The 18,575-nt window shown below is 42.8% G+C and overlaps 1 protein-coding gene across 3 annotated transcripts in view; it reads right to left on the bottom strand.

Annotated features, from left to right (window-relative positions):
• The window catches only part of TAMM41 (TAM41 mitochondrial translocator assembly and maintenance homolog), a 51,482-nt gene extending 46,891 nt beyond the window's left edge, over window positions 1-4,591 (bottom strand). For 2 of the 3 annotated variants that reach the window (XM_069484417.1, XM_069484418.1), the window contains exons 1-2: window positions 4,224-4,591; window positions 1,415-1,597 (exon numbers count right to left, since the gene is read on the bottom strand). In XM_069484417.1, coding sequence (XP_069340518.1) covers window positions 1,415-1,597; window positions 4,224-4,349 — 309 coding nt within the window. In that variant the 5' untranslated portion in view covers window positions 4,350-4,591. Of the gene's footprint in view, window positions 1-1,414; window positions 1,598-2,260; window positions 2,460-4,223 lie in introns of all 3 variants that reach the window. The other variant, XM_069484419.1, reaches the window with a different exon arrangement.
• Between the last annotated feature and the right edge of the window lie 13,984 nt (window positions 4,592-18,575).

Genomic DNA, 18,575 nt, shown 5'->3' with positions numbered 1-18,575 from the left:
ATGGAACCATGTCATTTCCTCTCTGAACCTTGGTTTCCTCATCTGCAAAATGCAGGTGGAGCAGGATTGGACCTCAAACAGAAGGCAAATGTATGGCCCACAGGGTGTGCAGATATCAGCAATCAATCACAGCACTTATTCTCCAGCCAAGTCCAAACAGGCCTTTAAATCCTTCTCAAGTCAGTACTTCAACCTCCGACCCTTTGCAGCTGTCGCCAACCTTTTTGGCACCAGGGACTGTTTGCATGAAGACCATTTTTCCATGGATGCAGGGGGGAGGCGAGGAAGTGGAGCTCACACGGTGATTCGCCGCCCTGCTTTCCTAACAGGTAACCAACTGGTGTGGCTCGCTGATACGCGACTGCTTTAAAGACAGTATGGTCCTTAGACTAGTAACATAAGCATCACCTGGGAGCTTGAAAAAAATGCAGAATCACCAAGTTGATTGAAGAAGGGAAAAAAAACAGAATCTCAGGGTCCATCCCAGACCAACTGAATTAGAATCTGCACTTCAACAAGATCCCCAGGTGGTTCCTATGCCAGTCACAGTCTGATCTCTCTAAGCAATCCACAGCAGAGTTGGCACAGCAGGTGAAACCCATATGGCATCCCTAGCCCAGCTAATCTCCAGGAGGCATTTGATTTAGAACCCCCATTGGTCTTCCTAGGCTGGGGTCCTGCCTAGCTCTTGGCAGCCCTCTTAGAGACTGGACTGGGGTGCTTCATCTGAAAGATAGTTCAGCTGGGTTTCTGTTGTCAGACAACCCACCTGTGGGGATCCTTGCAACTTACCTGCTCTCCAGCATCCCACTGTCAAATTCCACCCATCTGCTGGCACCAAGAGGTTCCTGTCTACCACTTGGCCCACAAGCTCCAAACCACCTATGACACCCTCTTCACTTCCAACTTCTTGCTTTGTCTGTACCTCCTTCTAGGTAAGATTAATCTCTACGCCGATCCTAAATTGGCCTGCCTACTCCTTCCACTGACCAAAACAGTGGCTCCCAAAATGTGGTTCCCAGAGCAGCAGCTTTAGCAACATTTGAAAGCTTTTTGGAAATGCAAATTCTCAAGCCCCACCCCAGATTTACTGAATCAACTCTGGGGGTGGGGCTTGGGAAGCAATCAGTGTGTACAACAGGCATGCATTCCAGAGGATTCTGATGCACCCTAAAACTTGAGAACCACATGGCCAAAGGGAAAAAACAAAATCAGTCACACCCAACCACCTTGTTACACTGCAATCACAGTCAAGGGGAGATGAGGACTCCAGGTCCTGCTCTGTCTCTGGGTTCAAGACATCCAGCAGGGGTATGAAAATTTCCTGATTGCAAGAACATACATATTTAGCTGGTATTCTAATAACAAAGGTTAATAACCACCCAAGTTAAGACAAAGGCCCGAAGTCACTTACCCTACTATCACACATGATCAATGAATTGTAGTAAACTCCAGCACCATAGTTATTCTGGATGGATGCGATAATCTTGGGCCCCAAAAATTTTAGTAAAGAGTAGTGGCTCCTATTTTTCTTCAGGTTCTTTGTATGCCATGCAACAGGGTCATCTACTGTGAACACGAAGTCCAGCATGGCATTCTGCAAGGTGAAGAGAGAAAATGGTTTCAGTACTAATTCCTACAAAGGCAGCTAGATAGAGTACAAAGCTCTAAAATACTAAGCTATTAACATCAGAAGACCTAGTGTTGTCCTCAGAAACTTAAGCGAGATTCTGGAACCAATCTGAGCTTTGTTTTCATCAACACGATAGTAGTAAATACTTAACATGCTTCATTGTGCCAGCACTCTTCTAAACATTTTATATATAATATATATGGTAACTCATTTTACCCTCAAAACAACCCTACAAGATAGCTACTGATATTATTCCGATTTTCTAGGAAAGGAAACCAAGGCACGGGGTAAGCTCTTTCCCCAAGGACACAGAGCTAGTGAGTGGCAGACCTAAGTCTAGCTTCAAATTCTGTGTGCTAAACACTACACTACGCTGCCTTTCAACTAAGTGTGGCTAATTGTTTTACACTTTTCTTCCAGATCATATTAACACCATATAGATAAGCTCCATAAAGTATTATATAAAGGGAAATAAGTTATTTTAACTCTTACCCATTCACCAACCACTCATTGAGTACCTATAATGAGCTCTGATAGATCCTAGGGTAGAATAGCTCAGAGTTTAATGGGGACAACAGACAAATTATTACTAAATTGACTTGACAGAAGAACGTAAAATGTACTAACTTCAGTCACAATGGGGATTGGGTCAGAAGAACAGGAAGGAGAAATTCTAGAGACAACAAACGTGAGTCTTGAAGAACACAAGAGTTTAACAGGCTTGGTGGAAGTACTAGCGGAGGGAAGGGGAGGCAGTCGTGTTACAGGAAATTGCTCCTGTTGATATGAGGGCCAGGCATGTTTTGGGAGCTGCAGTTTGATATGACTAGGACATATTCATGTGGTAGGAGATGAAACCAGAGAGGAAGGCTGTTTGCCATGCTAGAAAATTTTCCTACAGAAGAGCTGATTGGAGGGAGGACAAATTAAGGGTGGGGAAAATCAGATACAAAAACCACTGCAAGATTCCAGGTGAGAAATGAAAACATATTAACTAAGGCACTGAGGGCAGGGACTGTTTTGAGAGAGATTTAGGTGTTAGAATCTACAAGGTGGCCGGGCGCGGTGGCTCACGCCTGTAATCCTAGCACTCTGGGAGGCCGAGGTGGGCGGATCGTTTGAGCTCAGGAGTTCGAGACCAGCCTGAGCAAGAGCGAGACCCCATCTCTACTAAAAATAGAAAGAAATTATATGGACAGCTAAAAATATATATAGAAAAAATTAGCCGGGCATGGTGGCACATGCCTGTAGTCCCAGCTACTCGGGAGGCTGAGACAGGAGGATCGCTTGAGCTCAGGAGTTTGAGGTTGCTGTGAGCTAGGCTGACGCCATGGCACTCACTCTAGCCTGGGCAACAGAGTGAGACTCTGTCTCAAAAAAAAAAAAAAAAAAAAAAAAAAAAGAATCTACAAGGTGTTAACCTGAATGTAGGGAATGACAGTGAGGGAAAGGGAAGGAAGGAAGGGAGGCAATTCCAGGTCTGTTGAAAGGAAAACCTTCATGGAAAAACAAAGAGGTAACTACCAGGAGGCCAAAGCCTGCTCCACATTTCCCACAGTGTGATTAACAAACGACTGTTGATATTTCAGATTTGAAGGGAGACACAGAGAAATGTTTTTTAAAAAATGTGCGATTATGTTAATGTATATTAGAAAAAATGACTAGCCTATAAAATCACGTATAATTTCCCATATGCTGCCAATTTAAATAAAAATATTAATAGTAGTATAGGTCGGAAACAGGCAATCAAAGCAATAGCATAGACGGCCTCATCAGGAAGTGAACGGGCGAATTTTAACAAGACAAATTACAGCCAGGTCTCCAGGGTGGGAGGCCCTACTGCAATCTGTATCCTGAATTCTGAAAATCACAAGGAAAACTATACCCTTACTGTTGTAATCAGCTAACTCTCAAGAGTAACAATACCTAGTTCCAAACAAATCCTTGTTAAATGGGCTAAGGACGGGGAAATATACTGGTCTCCCACTAACTTTTGCTGTTACCTTTACTGCACCTGCCCTGGCCCTACAGCCAGTCGGTCAGCTTCCTGAAGTCAGACGATCATTTGTACTTTCTCCTACAGCTACAGACTTAGTACTCAAACTTGGCTGCGCATTAGAATCACCTGGGTCAATTTTAAAATTCCTGAAGCTTAGGCCTCATCTCAACTAAATCAGAGCCTTCATAGACAGAACCCAGCCATTGGTATTTTTTTTTTTAATTCCCCAGAAAATGCCAACGTTCTGCGAAGACTGAAAACACTGAACTAGAACCTGACAACTATTTTTTTTCCTTTCTTCCATCTAGTCTCTGCATCAGCTTTTCCCTCCGCCTGATTGCACCTCCTACTCTAGGCCGAAGTGGACTCCCACTTTTCTTTCAAAACTCAGCTCCCGCTCTCTTTATGCAAGTAACACCTGCGTGCGGTTTGTGCGTTGCTAGTTTGACACGTGCAGTGCACAAAGCGCACAGGCAGCTCTAGGGCTCTGAGGGATAGAAGGCCAGAGGGAACTTGTGAGAACTGGCAGATTCCCAGCGTGGGGCTGACCGGGGTTAACGGGGAGGGGCCGATCTCCAGGGCCAGGCTCACCTTCTGGTCTGAATTTGGCCCCGCCTGGCGGTACACCCCGGAGCCGTAGGCGAAAGCCAGGCTCAGCTCCTCGGGGAAGTGAGACAGGATCTTGCGGAAGGTCACCCCCGAGCTCTGCAGCGCCATGGGGCCAAGGCTGAGCCAGGGGCCCCTGGGCGGAGCAGAGGAGAGGACAACCGGGCGGGGAACAAATACCGGGACACGGAGCCTAGGGTGGGGAAATGGAAGTCGGGGACCGGCCCGAGGGAAAGAAGGCTGAGTAAAGGGTGGGACTCCAAGGACTGGAGCGGCCGGCCACTCCGAACTAAGACGGAAGACGTGGCGCCGCTCAGCTCAGGTGGGCGGCGGTCGTGCCAGCTAGGCGTCCGCCCCTGGCCACGCCCCTCGCACGCACACGCGCTTCAAAGACGCAAGAGACGGCGCTCGCCTGCGTGTGGGGACGTGAGGGCTTCGCCGCGCCCCCTGGTGGTCGGAGGAGTGCCTTGCAGGCTAGAAGCCTGGAATTGCGACTTGGGCGGATGCGCCCAGGAGAGTGGCAGCTGACTACGCTGCTCTTCAGCCTTAGGAAGCCTTCTTTGTAATTCTCTCCCCAAACCACGCCTTCAGAAATGAGTATAAAACCATGCGTGTGTATTGCAAAAAGTTTTTATAATTAGGCAAAACTCACATAGAATTAACCATTCTGCAATGTACCATTCAGTGGCATTTGGTACGTTCACAGTCTTGTGCAACTTTCATCTCTATCTAGTTCCAAAATTGCAGATTTTGAAGATTTAGAAAAATACAAAATTAATATCATGCCTAATTCTACCATCCGGAGGTTTTCGCGGTCAAGATTTGACTGTGATTTCTTCCTATTAAAGCCCTTTTCAAACACAATGATGGATGTGAGAGTCTCCATGGATGATTAAAGGACTGCACAAATGTTCTCTCCTATTTGTATTTAATTTTTTGTTTTAGGGATTGGTCTCACAAAGGGCAGTGAACTAAAATAAAATCACAAGCTCCTCGCTGACTAAATGGATTCCCTCTTGGCCAAGGGGACCCCAGAAAAACCTTAAAACTGAGTTCCTGGCCATGAAGGGAAGGGAGGTTGCAAACACCTTATTATACACTCCGCTTTAAAGTTTAGACAAGAAATGACCAACAGGACCTAGGCCATGCAGAGTAAAGGTTAAATCCCCTGCAGGCCTTCAATTTGCTTAACAGATCTTTTGAGTCCGTATATTATGGTTTGTCTCTGACTAACAGACTTCCTTATCTTAAAATGTTCCAAGCCTTTAGACAAAGCTTTATTTCTTTAACCAATTACAAAGTGAAGAATCTTTAAATCCACCTATAACCTGTAAGCCCCCTACCTTTTCAAGATGTTCTGCCTTTTTGGGCCAAATCAATGTACACCTTCCATGTATTGATTTATGATTTTACCTGAATTCCTGTCTTTCTAAAATGTATAAAATCAAACCACAACCCAACCACCTTGGGACTACTTGCTCAAGACTTCTTGAGCATGGCTTACTGGGTCATGGTCACACATATTTGGCTCAGAATAAACCTCTTTAAATTATTTTACAGAGTTTGGAGTACTTTTTTTTCCTGTTAATGATGTGCTTTAAATGCAGTTTCTGGAAGAAGTGCGACCTCAGGGGTAGGAAAGATTTTAGAGTTCTCCTCTTTATGTATAACTAGAGAAACTGTTGAAGATCACTCAGCTGTTTGGGATGTAGTTTGACTACCAGGACAGACTTTTCAGCTACTCTTCCTCCTTCCCCAACATATACTGTCTCTCAAAAATAATTGAAGTAGTGATAGCTAACATTTAGGTAATATTGGCACATTTTCACATGCATTTCTCATTGAGTGCCCTCTAGTGTCCTGTGGGAGGAGGTTATCACCTCCATTTTACGGATGAGGAAGCTCGGAGAGTTAAAGCAATGTGCTTAGGATCACATCGGCCTGTAGTAAAACTAGACCTAAAACCCAGGTCTGGCTCCACCTCTGGGGTTCATTCTACAATAGTACTCTGTCCTTGAAGGGTTATGAGCAGGGACCTATCTGGATCAAATGTTAGCTTGAATTGGTATAGGGAGATCAAGGAAGCTGTTACCATTGAAGGTAATAAAAATATTTTACCCCCAAATATGAATATGTTTCTTTGACATATTTTGAGATGGCTGTCAGGGAGTCATCAAACAAAAGTAACCCTTCAAAGCTGCTTTTGTGGGGAAAATTTGCATCTGTCAGGAATCAGCATTGATGCAAACAGGCCTTCCCTTGTCCAGATTGAGGAAAGATTACCTGAGAGTCTGACACTTGTGAAGGTCTGAAAGAAACATTTACCATCCATTCTCTCTGAGGGCTGCTACCTTTGAGGTTTCAGCTGTCTAACAAGACTACCTTTGCCAGCCAGGCCTCCTCTTCTCTCCCTTTCATAACCTGTTTTGCCACAATCCAAGGCTCCATTGTTTCTGTAACCTCAAGATGGTATGTAAGCTTCTGCACCTCACTGGGGGGTTGGTTAATCACTCTGTGATGCTCCCCATGTATAGATTAATAAATTTTGTATGCCAGGGGTTCCCAACCTAGGGTGAGTTGTAGAATTATTTAATTATATACTACAATGTAATAATAATAGAAATAAAGTGCACAACAAATGTAATGTGCTTGAATCACATCCTGAAACCATCCCCCACCCTCCCCAGTCCATGAAAAAATTATCTTCCATGAAAATGGTCCCTGGTGCCAAAAAGGTTGGGGACTGCTGTTGTATGCCTTTTATCTAATTAATCTGCCTTTTGTGAGTTGATTTTTCAGCAAAACTTCAGAGGATGAAGGGGAAGGAGAAGTTTTTCCCTTGGCCCCTATGTTACTGGCCAACTGGGTTCTTAGCCCACCGGTGGCCCAGGAGGAAGCCAATACACCGAGACAGCAGGGGTTGCAGCAGAGAAAGAGTTTACTATTGCAGGGCACCAAGCAAGGAGACAGGAGGGTATTTCTCAAATCCATCTCCCCCAGAATTTTGGGGCTAAACTTTTTAAAGGTGATTTGGTGAACAAAGGGCCAAGGAACTGGGTCTGCTGATTGGCTGGGGATGACCTCATAGGTTTGGAAAGCAGAAATTTTCTTCTTGTGCTGAGACAGTTCTGGGTACTAGGGTCACAGTGATACAACCCAACCAGGTTCATTGCCTGTTGCTCAAGAGGAAGCTGCTCAGACAGCAGGTGTCACAGCAGAGAAAGAATTTAATACCGTAGGCACCATGTGAGGAGACAGGAGGAAATTCTCAAATCCATCTCCCCAAGAATTTTGGAGGAAGGGTTTTTAAAATAGCTTGTCGAGCAAAGGGCTAGGCAATCGGGTCTGCTGACTGGCTGGGTTCAGGTGGAATCATAGGGGTGTAGAAACTATCTTCCTCTGCAGAGTCAGTTCCTGGGTGGGGGTTGCAAGACCGGTGGAGTCAGTTCCTTGGGATGGGCCAGTGGTCTGGGTGGTCAGCTGATCCACTGGAATGCAGGGCCTGGAAGATATCTCAAAAACTAGACTTACTTTTCACAAGGGTGATGTTATCTTTGGGGCAATGAAGAAAGCGAAGGATCTTTATGTCAGCTGCGTGGCTCCTGAGTGGTGAGCAAGCCAGGAACAATGTCTGGTTATACATGTATATTAACTACACCTACACCTTTGCAGAGCTCAGGCCACAGCACAGTTCCCACTTTGTGGCCCTTTGTTAATTTTATAAAGTACGGATTCAACAGGACTTGTTGAGTCAGTTTCCACACATGGCCACTGGTCTGGGTGGCAACAGTTGGTCCCCCCGAATGCAGAGTCTGGAAGATACCTCAAAGACCAGTCTTAGGTTTTACAATAGTGATGTTATCCATTGAAGTGACTAGGTAAGTCACGAATCTTACACTCGTCAAGATATGTGACTCTTTAGCCGTCAACAATGACAAGAAGGCAAGCTATGAGACAACTGTTGGTTAACTTTTAGCTATGTCTATACTTCGGTAGAAATCAGACTTTTACCGTAGTTCTTGCCTATGGCCTTACATTACTTTATTACAGGTGATTTCGCCTACATCATAGTTCCACCAGGAACTGAAAATGGCCAGGCCTAGGTGTTAGAGGCAGGGATGGAATTAATTCAATTGGAAAAAATGATTACTTGAATTCACACTCTGGGCCTGGCACTGAGGTAGGTGCTGAGGATTTTTGAGATGAATAAATCTGAGCTGCTGCCTTGCAGGGGCTCAGAGTCCACTAGGGAGGAGAGGAGACAGACAAGCAAATCGGAATATAATGTACAGTAATGAAGCGGGGCACACAGCACTGTGAAGGAATATAACGTCCCTCCAATGAAGAAGTATTAATCAGTTCTGGGTGTTCAGGAGCTTTCACAGTGATGGCATTTGAGCCAGGCCTTGAAGGACAGGTAGGAGTTCATAGGTAGTTCATAGGTAGGAGATAGACGGGAGAGATTCTACCAAGAAAGGATTGATGGGACTTAGTGATAATTAATAATAGTAATAGATGTCATTTATTGAGCACTTAACGATGCCCAAGCACTTGTTGTACTTATATCTCTTTTCATCATTTCGAAGACCCTATGAGGCAGGTTTTATAAGATTATCATATTTTTCACTCGAGGAAACAGAGGTCCTAAAAACAGAAGTAAATTTTCCAAAGTCACACAGGAGAGTGGTGAAGCCAGGATTTGCGGCCAAGGTCTTTATCCCTGTGCTTAGGTGCCTTCTAAACTGGCTTGTGCAGTGAGAGAAGGAAATGAGAAACAAGCTGGATCCTCGCTCTCAGCGAAGGTTCAGGAGCGGCAGCAGCGTCTCAGGGAACAAGCATGAATGAGGTGGAAATAAGGGCAGCAGGAGAGGCACAGTGCGTCTCTGTGTTGGCACAAGCACAGTCATTTTGCTTCATTCTGACTATTGCTCTTGCTAGAATCTGAAGTGCACTCACCATGGAAAAAATTACACTGAAACCTCTCGCCCAAAGACAGTGAATAAACCCCATTACCAGCCATTTCCTTTTTTATGTGCTTTCTTCCTTTGAGGAAGTAATTCAACTCCAATGTTTTTTTTCCCCCCTGTTTGCAAAAGTAATCCATGCTCATAAAAATGTAAACATTACAAAATATGTTTATCATCCCCCAGAGATAGCCACTGGTAATCTTTGGTACATATTCCTCTGGTTATTTTTCTATGACTATATTAACATTAAAAACATTTTTAAGTGGAATCATATGATAAATACTATTTTGCAGTTTGCTTTTCTCTCTACTTCATATGTCAGGGACATTGTTCTGTGTTAGGACATATAGATCTATCTCATTCCGTTTCTTAGTAGTAAAGTATTCTAAAATATGGATATGCCATAATTTGTTTAGACATTTTCATACTAACAGATGTAGATTATTTCTAGTTTTCGCACAAGCAAGCAATGCTACCATTAGCGTTCTTGTATGTTTTTTGTACACGTGCAAGTCTTGCTGTAAGATAGATTCCTGGAAATGGAATTGCTGCTGGGTGTCAGTACATTGCTAAATTCCTCTCCAAAAAAGCTGTACAAATTCACAGGCCCACCCACAGGGTTCAGCCCCTGATATAAATAAAGATTCCGTAATGTTTCTCCATTTTTCTTGCTGACAGGCTTTCACACCTAATTATCAGTAATTTTCATTTTCACAAACACTTTCCTTCCTGATAATGCAAAACCACCAGCTGGAAAGTTCCATCACATTCCTGTGTGCATTTTGCCTTTCCCCAGACAGAGGCAGGAGCAACGTAGCAGAGAAACACATTTGTATTCTTTAGCAGAAATCTCCCCACTCCTTGCTGTTCATCGGCTCTTTTTGAAATTACTGTGGCTTGCTAAATTAGAAGCTATTAAAATGCCCTAGTGTTCTATATAATCTCTTTAGGGTTCTGTTGGAAATCTTATACCAATAAAATAAAAATGTTAGAGAGCCATTGAAAAATATGGATAAATGCCACTTGATTTGAGTGAATATTGGGCCTCATTATTCTGATGTATCTGGCAGTTAGTTGTCTTTGTATTCCTGAACAATGACCTTGCCAGGGTAGATTTCACTAAAAGTTCAATCAAGTCCATTTTTTAAAAAGCTCTGTAAAATGACTGTAACTTTTATGTCTTGGTTTTTTTTCTAATCAGTCTTTAAAGGACAGAAAAATGTTTGGGGAAAAAAAGTCAGGCTCTGCGGTTCTTACAATTAACCACATGTTCAATTTATGTGCCAATGAAAGAGAAGGAAAGGGGTATGGATCACTGTCTTGTCCGAGGAGGGTCACCCTGTCACATTTGTTCATTCTCAGCTGAGTGATGTGTCATAACTGGGCCAGATTCAGAGCATCTTAATACATCTTTAGTCCCTCTGATCAGAGGCTGTAAGGTATCATCTGGGCTTGAATCTGGGCCCCAGGATTTAGTATCTGTGTGACCTTAGAGAAGACAACTTAACCTCTCTGTGCTGCCTTGGCCTCATTTGTAAAGTGAGGCTAGTCGGGCGTGGTGGTTTGTGCCTATGATCCCAGTTACTTGGGAGGCTGAGGAGGGAGGATCGCTGGAGCCCAGGAGTTTGAGGTTGCAGCGAGCTATGATCGTGCCACTGCACTCCAGTCTGGGCGGCAGAGTGAGCCCCTCCATGTCTCAAAGAAAAAAAAGAAAAAGAACAGTTATAAAATGCTTAGGGACTCTTTGAGGTCAGAAGCCATAGCTCATTCATCTTTCTATCCTTGAGTGCCTGGTACAGTGCCTGAAGCAAAGTTTCTGCATTCAAAAACCTCATAGTTGGGTGACAAAAAATAAGCATGTATACAAAAGCAGTTACAACGCCATATGGAGGGTATAGACACAGCTGGGGTAAAAGAGCAGGGATTGTTTTATTTTCAGGGTTTCTGGGAAAGCTTTGTGGAGGGGGCAACATCTGGGCTAGACCGTGGCAGATGCTCAGCAGTTCACCACATAGTAGAGTGGGGGAAAAATTCTAGGGAGAAAGAATAGCCGGGGAGAATTCTTTCTGGGAAGACATTATGTTCCAATGGAGTTCTGGAAGACCACAGACTTATTTATAAGTTCCAAAGAAATGAATAAGTAACGACAGAATTTCAGGGAACAGAGCAGGTGTCTCCTCCGAGAGGCAGTATTATATAGTCATCGAGAGAGCTGGGTTCAGACTGCCTGGTTTGAATCCTCACTCAGCCATTTATCTGCGTGACCTTGGGCAAGTGGCTCTGTGCCTCAGTTTCCTTGTGTATAAAATGGGGATAATAATAGTACCTGTTCACAGGGTTGTCATGACAACTGTTTAACATACCTGACATATAGTGAGTATTATGTATGTTTCTCTTATTATCGACTGTCCCTGAAATTTAAGCAAGTCAGCGGCTGCCTGCTTTCTCTCTTTGTAAAACTGGCCCTGAAATTGGGAGAAGCTGAGTGGGTAAAGAACCCAGTTAGAAAAGAGAGAAATTAATCACTGCAGGCCAAGTCTATCTCCAGCTACCAAAGTCTGCTTTCTGGATTCGGTGTGGAACAGCACACCCCCAAGTGGGTTAGTTGAAAAAAAAATTCCATGGTCAACTAGGTTTGGGACATTCTGGATTAAATAGAGGCAAATAGAATTCTTTGCTGTGAGATTCCTCAGAGCATTAGTACATTAATAAGCATTATGAATCTCCAAGAAAAAAATAGAACACGGGCATTTCCCAATTTCCCAGACTGGGTTTTCCTCCGAATCCCCCCTCCCCTTCTCTCTCAACATCTTCTGGGATTAATATTCTGTAACATCAATTTAGGAAATATTGGTGCCAAGCACTGCCTTGCTGTCCCACAATCATCTCAGTGTCTCAAACCAATCAAGACTAATTTACATGAACTTCTTTCGCTTGAAGGCTCCAGAGGATCCCATAACCTATGAGAGCAATTGTGAAGCGTCCAGACCCATGAATTACTGTTATAATATGTGGATGTAAAAACCCAAGAATTTCTAAGCCTTTGATTCTGAGGATGTCTCTGTTCAGACCCAGAACTGACAAAACTCTAGGCGCAATCTTCTTATTTAGAATGACACTCTCCGGACCTCCGGGGTCTGAGTATGTGACTCTTTCTCCTGACATCTTACTACTTTGTGCTATCACCTGGACCTCTTCCTGGGTAGGGTGAAGGAAGAAGACCTGCTACAGCTGGTACACAAACACCAAAATATATTTGGTCTTTTTCTCGGTTCCTGGCACAGAGCCCCTAAAACTCTGGGAATTTCCTGAGTGACATGAATGTCTTTTGTTATTTATAAGAAGCCCCTTTGATCTCACCTGAGTTTATGCTAATGAAGTGACTTAGGGTGTGACTCCCACATAGCCTCTGGATGGGGCTGGTCACCAGAAAGACCACGTGATTAGAGGACTGGAATTTTCAACCCCATCTACTGATCCACTGCTGCAGGGGAGGTGGGGGCTGGAGACTAAGCTCTATACAAACTCTTGAACAACAACAGATTTGATGAGCTTCCGGGTTGGTGAACACAGCAAGGTGCTGGGAGGGTGGTCTGTCTGAAGAAGGCATGGAAGCTCCGTGCTCCTTCCTCATAATGTGTCCTATGTACCTCTTCTTGCTTGCTGTTCATTTGTATCCTTTATCATAAACTGGTAAGTGTATGCCTGAGTTCCGTGAGTTGTTATTGCAAATTATTAAACCAGAGGAGGGATCCTGGGAATCCCCAATTTGTAGCCAAGTTAGAAGTGTGGATAACCTGGAGACCCACTACTTAGTGACTGGCATCTGAAGTGGGGTGGCAGTTTTGTAGGATTGAGCCCCTATGCACTAACCCCAGGTAGTTAGTGTCAGAACTGAATTAAATTGTAGAACACCCGGCTGATGTCTGGAGAATTGGAGAATTGGAATTGTTGGTGTTGGAAAACATCCTAGACACTGCTTTGTTACCAACTTCCACTTATGAAACGCCAAAGTCCTGTTCAAATCTTTTGCTTATTTTGTTGTTGTTGTTGTTATTGGGATTGTCTGTTTTCTTACTGTTGAGTTTTGAAATTCTTTATTCTGGATACAAGTTCTTTGTCAGATATGTGACGTATAATACAAGTACTTTCTCCCACTCTATGGCCAATCCTTTCACTCTCTTGACAATGTCTGTCACAGAGCAAACGTTTTACATTTTCATTAGGTCCAATTTATCAACAGGAGATAAATTTTTCTTTTAAGGATGATGCTTTTGGTGTCATGTCAGAGAACTCTCTGCCTAACCATAGATCACAAAACTTTTTCTCCTCATTGTTCTTTAAAGCTTTATACTTTCAGGTTTTCAATCAGATCTATGATTCATTTTGAATTAATTTCTGTATAAATTGCACAGTTTCGGTTGAAGTTCATTTTCTGGCAAATGGAGGCATAATTTTCTAGCACCATTGCTTGAAAAGATTATCATTTATCCATTGAATTGCCTTTGCACCTTTGTGAGAAATCAGTTGGTCCTATTTTGTGTGGGTGTATTTCTGGGTTCTCTTCTGTTCCATTGATTGACATGTCTATCTCTTCACTAGTACCACACTGTCTAGATTTAATGGAGATTTATAATGTCTGAAAATTGAGTAGTCTTAAAATTGGTATTCCTTCAATCTTATTCTTTTTTTTTTTTTTTTCTCAGAATGGTTTTGTATTCTTGTTCCTTTGCCTTTTCCATAATTTAGAACCAGCTTGTCTACATTTGCAAAAAATCCTACTGGGATTTGTACTTGAATTATGTCAAATCTATAGCTCAATATGGAAAGAATTGAATTCTTACTATGTTGGGTCTTCTAATCCACAAAGATGGTATGTCAGTCTCTCCATTTATTTAGATTACTTTTGTAGTTGCTTTCTTTCAACAATTTATTTATTTTTTATTTTTAAAATAAAATCAGGTGAGCAGATCTTTCAACACTTTTAATATTTCATTCCACTCTCTTCTTGTCTGCATAGTTTCTTATGAAAAGTTAGCTGTAATTTTATTCTTGCTCCTTATAGTAAGGTGTTCTCCTCCCACCCACTCCACAGCTTCTTTGAAGATTTCTCTGTCTTTGGATTGATGTCTGTCATTAGTTTTCGAAAAATTTCAGACATTATTACTTCAAATATTAATATTTCTTCTGCTCCTTCTCTCTTTATTATTCTGATATTCCAACTGCACATATGCTAAAATTGTCACATAGTTCTTCAATCTTTTGTTTTTTTTTTTTGTTGTTGCCATTCTATTTTCTCTTTACATTTCAGTTTGGGATGTTTCTATTCACCTATCTTTAAGGCCACTTATTTTTTATTTGGCTGTGTTCAGTCTATGAGTGAGCCCCATCAAAGGATTCTTCCTTTCTGTTAAAGGGTTTTTTATTTCTAGCATTTTCTTTTAATTATTTTCTAGAGTTTCCATCTCTCAGCTTAAATTACCCATCTGTTCTTGTCTGATGTCCATGTTTTCCATTAGAGCCCTTTGCATATTAATTGCAAATATTTTAACTTCTCTGTCTAATAATTCCAACATCTGCTCTGTAGCTGAGTCTGCTCTTCAGATTATGTTTTTTCTTGCCTTTTAGCATGCCTTATAATATTTTGTTGAAAGTGGGGCATGATGTGTCAGAAAATGGGAACTGAGATATATAGGCCTTTAGAGTAAGGTTTTTCTGTTAATTTAGCCAGGAGTTGGGCTGTGTTTAATGTTTGCTGTAGCCGTAGGTGCCAGAGGCTTCACATTCTTCTAGTATTCTTATTTTTGTCTTCTCTGTTGCCTTTGGCCTTCCCTCAGATTGAGTCTACATCTAGCAGCTGTTATTATCCCGGAGCACTCACTGTTGGTTTGCTGGTAAAGTGTGGGAGAAGTGGGGAAGTGTTCTGTAATCTCATGATTAAATCTCAGACTTCCAATGGACCTATGTTCCTAGGCTCTGACCTTCACAAGTGTTTCTCCCTCACCATGTTAGGTAAGACAGGAAGGATAGAGGGAGGTAGAGGCAGAGAACTTCCCTTCCCCCAGGTGGAATAAGGCTCTGAGTGGCCCCTGGAGAGTTAGACTTTGCTGTAGAGAACGCTGTGGTCTATCTTATAGTGGTTACCCTTCCCCTTCCCCTACCAGAGCTAAGAGGGGATCTTTCTTGGCTCTACACCACTCTAAGACCATAGCCCCCCGGAGTCTCTCACTTCCATCTGGTCCACACTCAGCCTTCAGCAATTTATCAAAATTACCATGTAAGAATTCCCACAACTGTTGCTCCAGCAGCTTCTGTTCCAGGTAAGCAGATCTTGAGTGCGACGGTATTCACGTGTCTCTCGATATTTCAGAGAATGGAAGATGTTTATCATGAGACCTCAGTGCTTCAATGCAGGGGTCTCCAATCTATGGTGAGTTGTATAATTATTTCATTATATATTACAATGCAATAATAGTAGAAATAAAGTGCACAATAAATGTAATGCACTTGAATCATCCCCAAACCACTTCCCCACTTCCTGGTCTGTGGAAAAATTGTCTTCTATGAAAATGATCCCTGGTGCCAAAAAGGTTGGGGACCACTGCAAGTTTAATGGGTTCAAGAAAAGTCATTGATTTCCAGTTTGTTCAGCTTTTTTTTCTGGATGTATGGACAGGAGTGATGACTTCCAAGCTCTTTCCACGCTGAAGCTGAAGCTGGAATTCTCTGTTGTAGTTTTTCCACATCCAGAGCCTGTACATGTTGTGTTAGATTTATATCTAAGAAGTTTTGTGTTTGGATGTTTGTTGAGCTCTTTTAAATGGTATTGTTTTTAAAATTTAATATTCTAATTGTTCATTGCTAGTATAGAGAAATACATTTGATTTTTGTATGTTGATCTTGCATTCTATAACCTTGCAAAGCTGCCTCATTAGTTCCAGGAGTCTTTGTAAATTCCTTGTGATTTTTCTACACAGAAAATCATGTCATCTATGAATGGGGACAAGTTTATTTCTTCCTTTCCAATATCTATGACTTATATTTCTTTTCTCACCTTATTGCACTGGCTAGTACTACTAGTATAAAGTTGAATAGGAGTGGTGACAGCAGGCATTCTTTCTTTATTCTTGGTCTTAAGGGAAAATTTTTCAGTCTTTCCACATTAAGTATGATGTCAGCTGTAGGCTTTTTTGTAGATGTTCTTTATCAGGTTGAGGAAACAGTGTTTTGGTCACGAAAGGATATTGCATTTTTTCAAATTTTTTCTCTGCATAAATTTGTCTGATCATGTGCTTTCTTTGCCTTCATTCCTGATGTCTGAAGTGTCCTTCTGGTATCGTTCCCTTCTGTCTGAAGAAATTCCTTAAGCAATTCTTTTTAGACCAGGTCTGCTGGTAATGAATGCTCTTTGTGTTCCTTTACGTGAGAATCTCTTCCTTTCAGCTTCATTTCTGAGGAATATTTTTGTTGGATATAGAATTCTGGATGGACAGTTCTTTCTTTCAGCACTTTAAGTGTCATAAGGCTGTGGTCTCATAACAACTCTGGTTGCACTTATTGAGTGTAATCCCAGTTCTTCATCTGTAGAACCTGTAGAGTATGAGTAAGGTCATGGGGTTAGCAAACAAGGTATCCCTGTTCCCCCCTCGTGCTTTGAGAGGTATATCCATTTGGCTACTTTCTGCTACTCATAACAGATATGGACTCAAAGCAGCTTAAAATAAATTCAGAGGTAAAGTGCGTTTCAGGTAGAGAACAGGGCTCTGGCTCCATCCTCCTCCTTTTTCTTTCTTTCTTTTTCCTTTTCTTTCTTTTTTTTTTTGTTTTTTAGAGACATGATCTCCCTATGTTGCCCAGGCTGCAGTGCAGTAGCACAATTGTAGCTCACTGCAGCCTTGAACTTCTGGGCTCAAACAATCCTCTTGCCTCAGCTTCCCAAATAGCTGGGACAATAGGGGTATGCCTCCATGCCTGCTTAATTTTCTTCATTCATATGTGTGTGTGTGTGTGCGTGTGTGTATATATATATATATATATATATATTTTTTTTTTTTTTTTTTTTAGAGGTAGGATCTCGCTGTGGTGCCCAGGCTGGTCTCAAACTCCTGAACTCAAGGCATATTCTCACTTTGGCCTACTGACTTTCTGGGATTACAGGCATGAACTACCATGCCCAGCCGCTGGCTCCACCTTTCTAGTCTTCTCTAGATTCTACCCTTCTCTGGCTTGGCTTTTTGGTCTCGAGATGGTCACTGGTGGCAACTGAAGCAGCATACTTCCTCACTCAAGTCCAGCAGGAGAGACAAAAATGCTTTCCACCCTCCTAAACTGCCTTCAGCCTGATTGGGTCAAATACCCACCCCTGAAACAATAACAGTTGACATTAGAATGACATGCCCTGATTGGCTTGAAGCTGGGTACCTGAACCAATCACTGGCAAGGTGAGCTGTCTTAGTCTAATAGACACTCTCCTATAGCTTAGGGTGGTATCAGCTTCCCCCTTCCTTGGCGGAAGAGGGGAGTCAATGCCTTGGACAAAAACAAGACATGCTAGTGAGGAGGAAGGAAGGGACAGTAGTGGGAATGGATAGTGTGTTGGGGTGGCAGAGATAATGTGTGTTTACCACACTGTTTCCTTCCTTCTGGGCACCCAGGAAGACTACATTTCCCAGTTTGGTTGGTGTCCTGTGATTGAGATCTGGCCCATGGGAGGCAGGAAGAAGCGATGTAAGCCTCTTGTGGGCATCACCCTTAAAAATATCTTGTGTACTTTTCCAGCACTCTCTTTCTCTTGCACAGTTAAGTTGGCATAGGTTCAATGTGTGGGAGGATTATCCAACCTGCGTTGGACTCAAATGTGAGCAAGAAATAAACGTTTACGGTGTTAAGCCACTGAGATTTGGAGGTTTATTTATTACTGTAGCTTCGCCTCGCCTATTTGGATCAATACATTACAGTGGTGATTTTCAAAATGTAGTTTTCAAAATGTAGTCCTCCAGCCAGCTGCCTCAGGCATTTCCTGGGACCTCGTTCCATGTCAATTCTCTTGCCCCCACTGCAGCCTGTTGAAACAGAATCTCCGGGGCAGAGCCCAGCACTCTGTGCTTTACCAAGCTCTGCAGGTGATTCCAGCACAGCTAAAGTTGGAGAACCACTATCTTCAGAAGTCAACGTTGTCAGAAGTAGCCGTCTGGTTTTCTCAGCTGCTAGGTAGTGACTGGCATATTTTTCCTCTCCTCTTCCAGCTGCTGAGCCTGACTCTGGCTGTTGTAGAACCTGCTTCTGTAAGAACCGGCTTCCCTCAGCCCCAGGAACAGATAGGCAGAGTCACCAAGGCTGCAACAGACAAAGGAGTTTATTTTCTAGCCCA

Source organism: Eulemur rufifrons, chromosome 10, assembly GCF_041146395.1.
Source record: "Eulemur rufifrons isolate Redbay chromosome 10, OSU_ERuf_1, whole genome shotgun sequence".
NCBI classification, from domain to species: Eukaryota; Metazoa; Chordata; class Mammalia; order Primates; family Lemuridae; genus Eulemur; species Eulemur rufifrons.
This window is presented reverse-complemented; position numbering and strand designations above follow the sequence as displayed.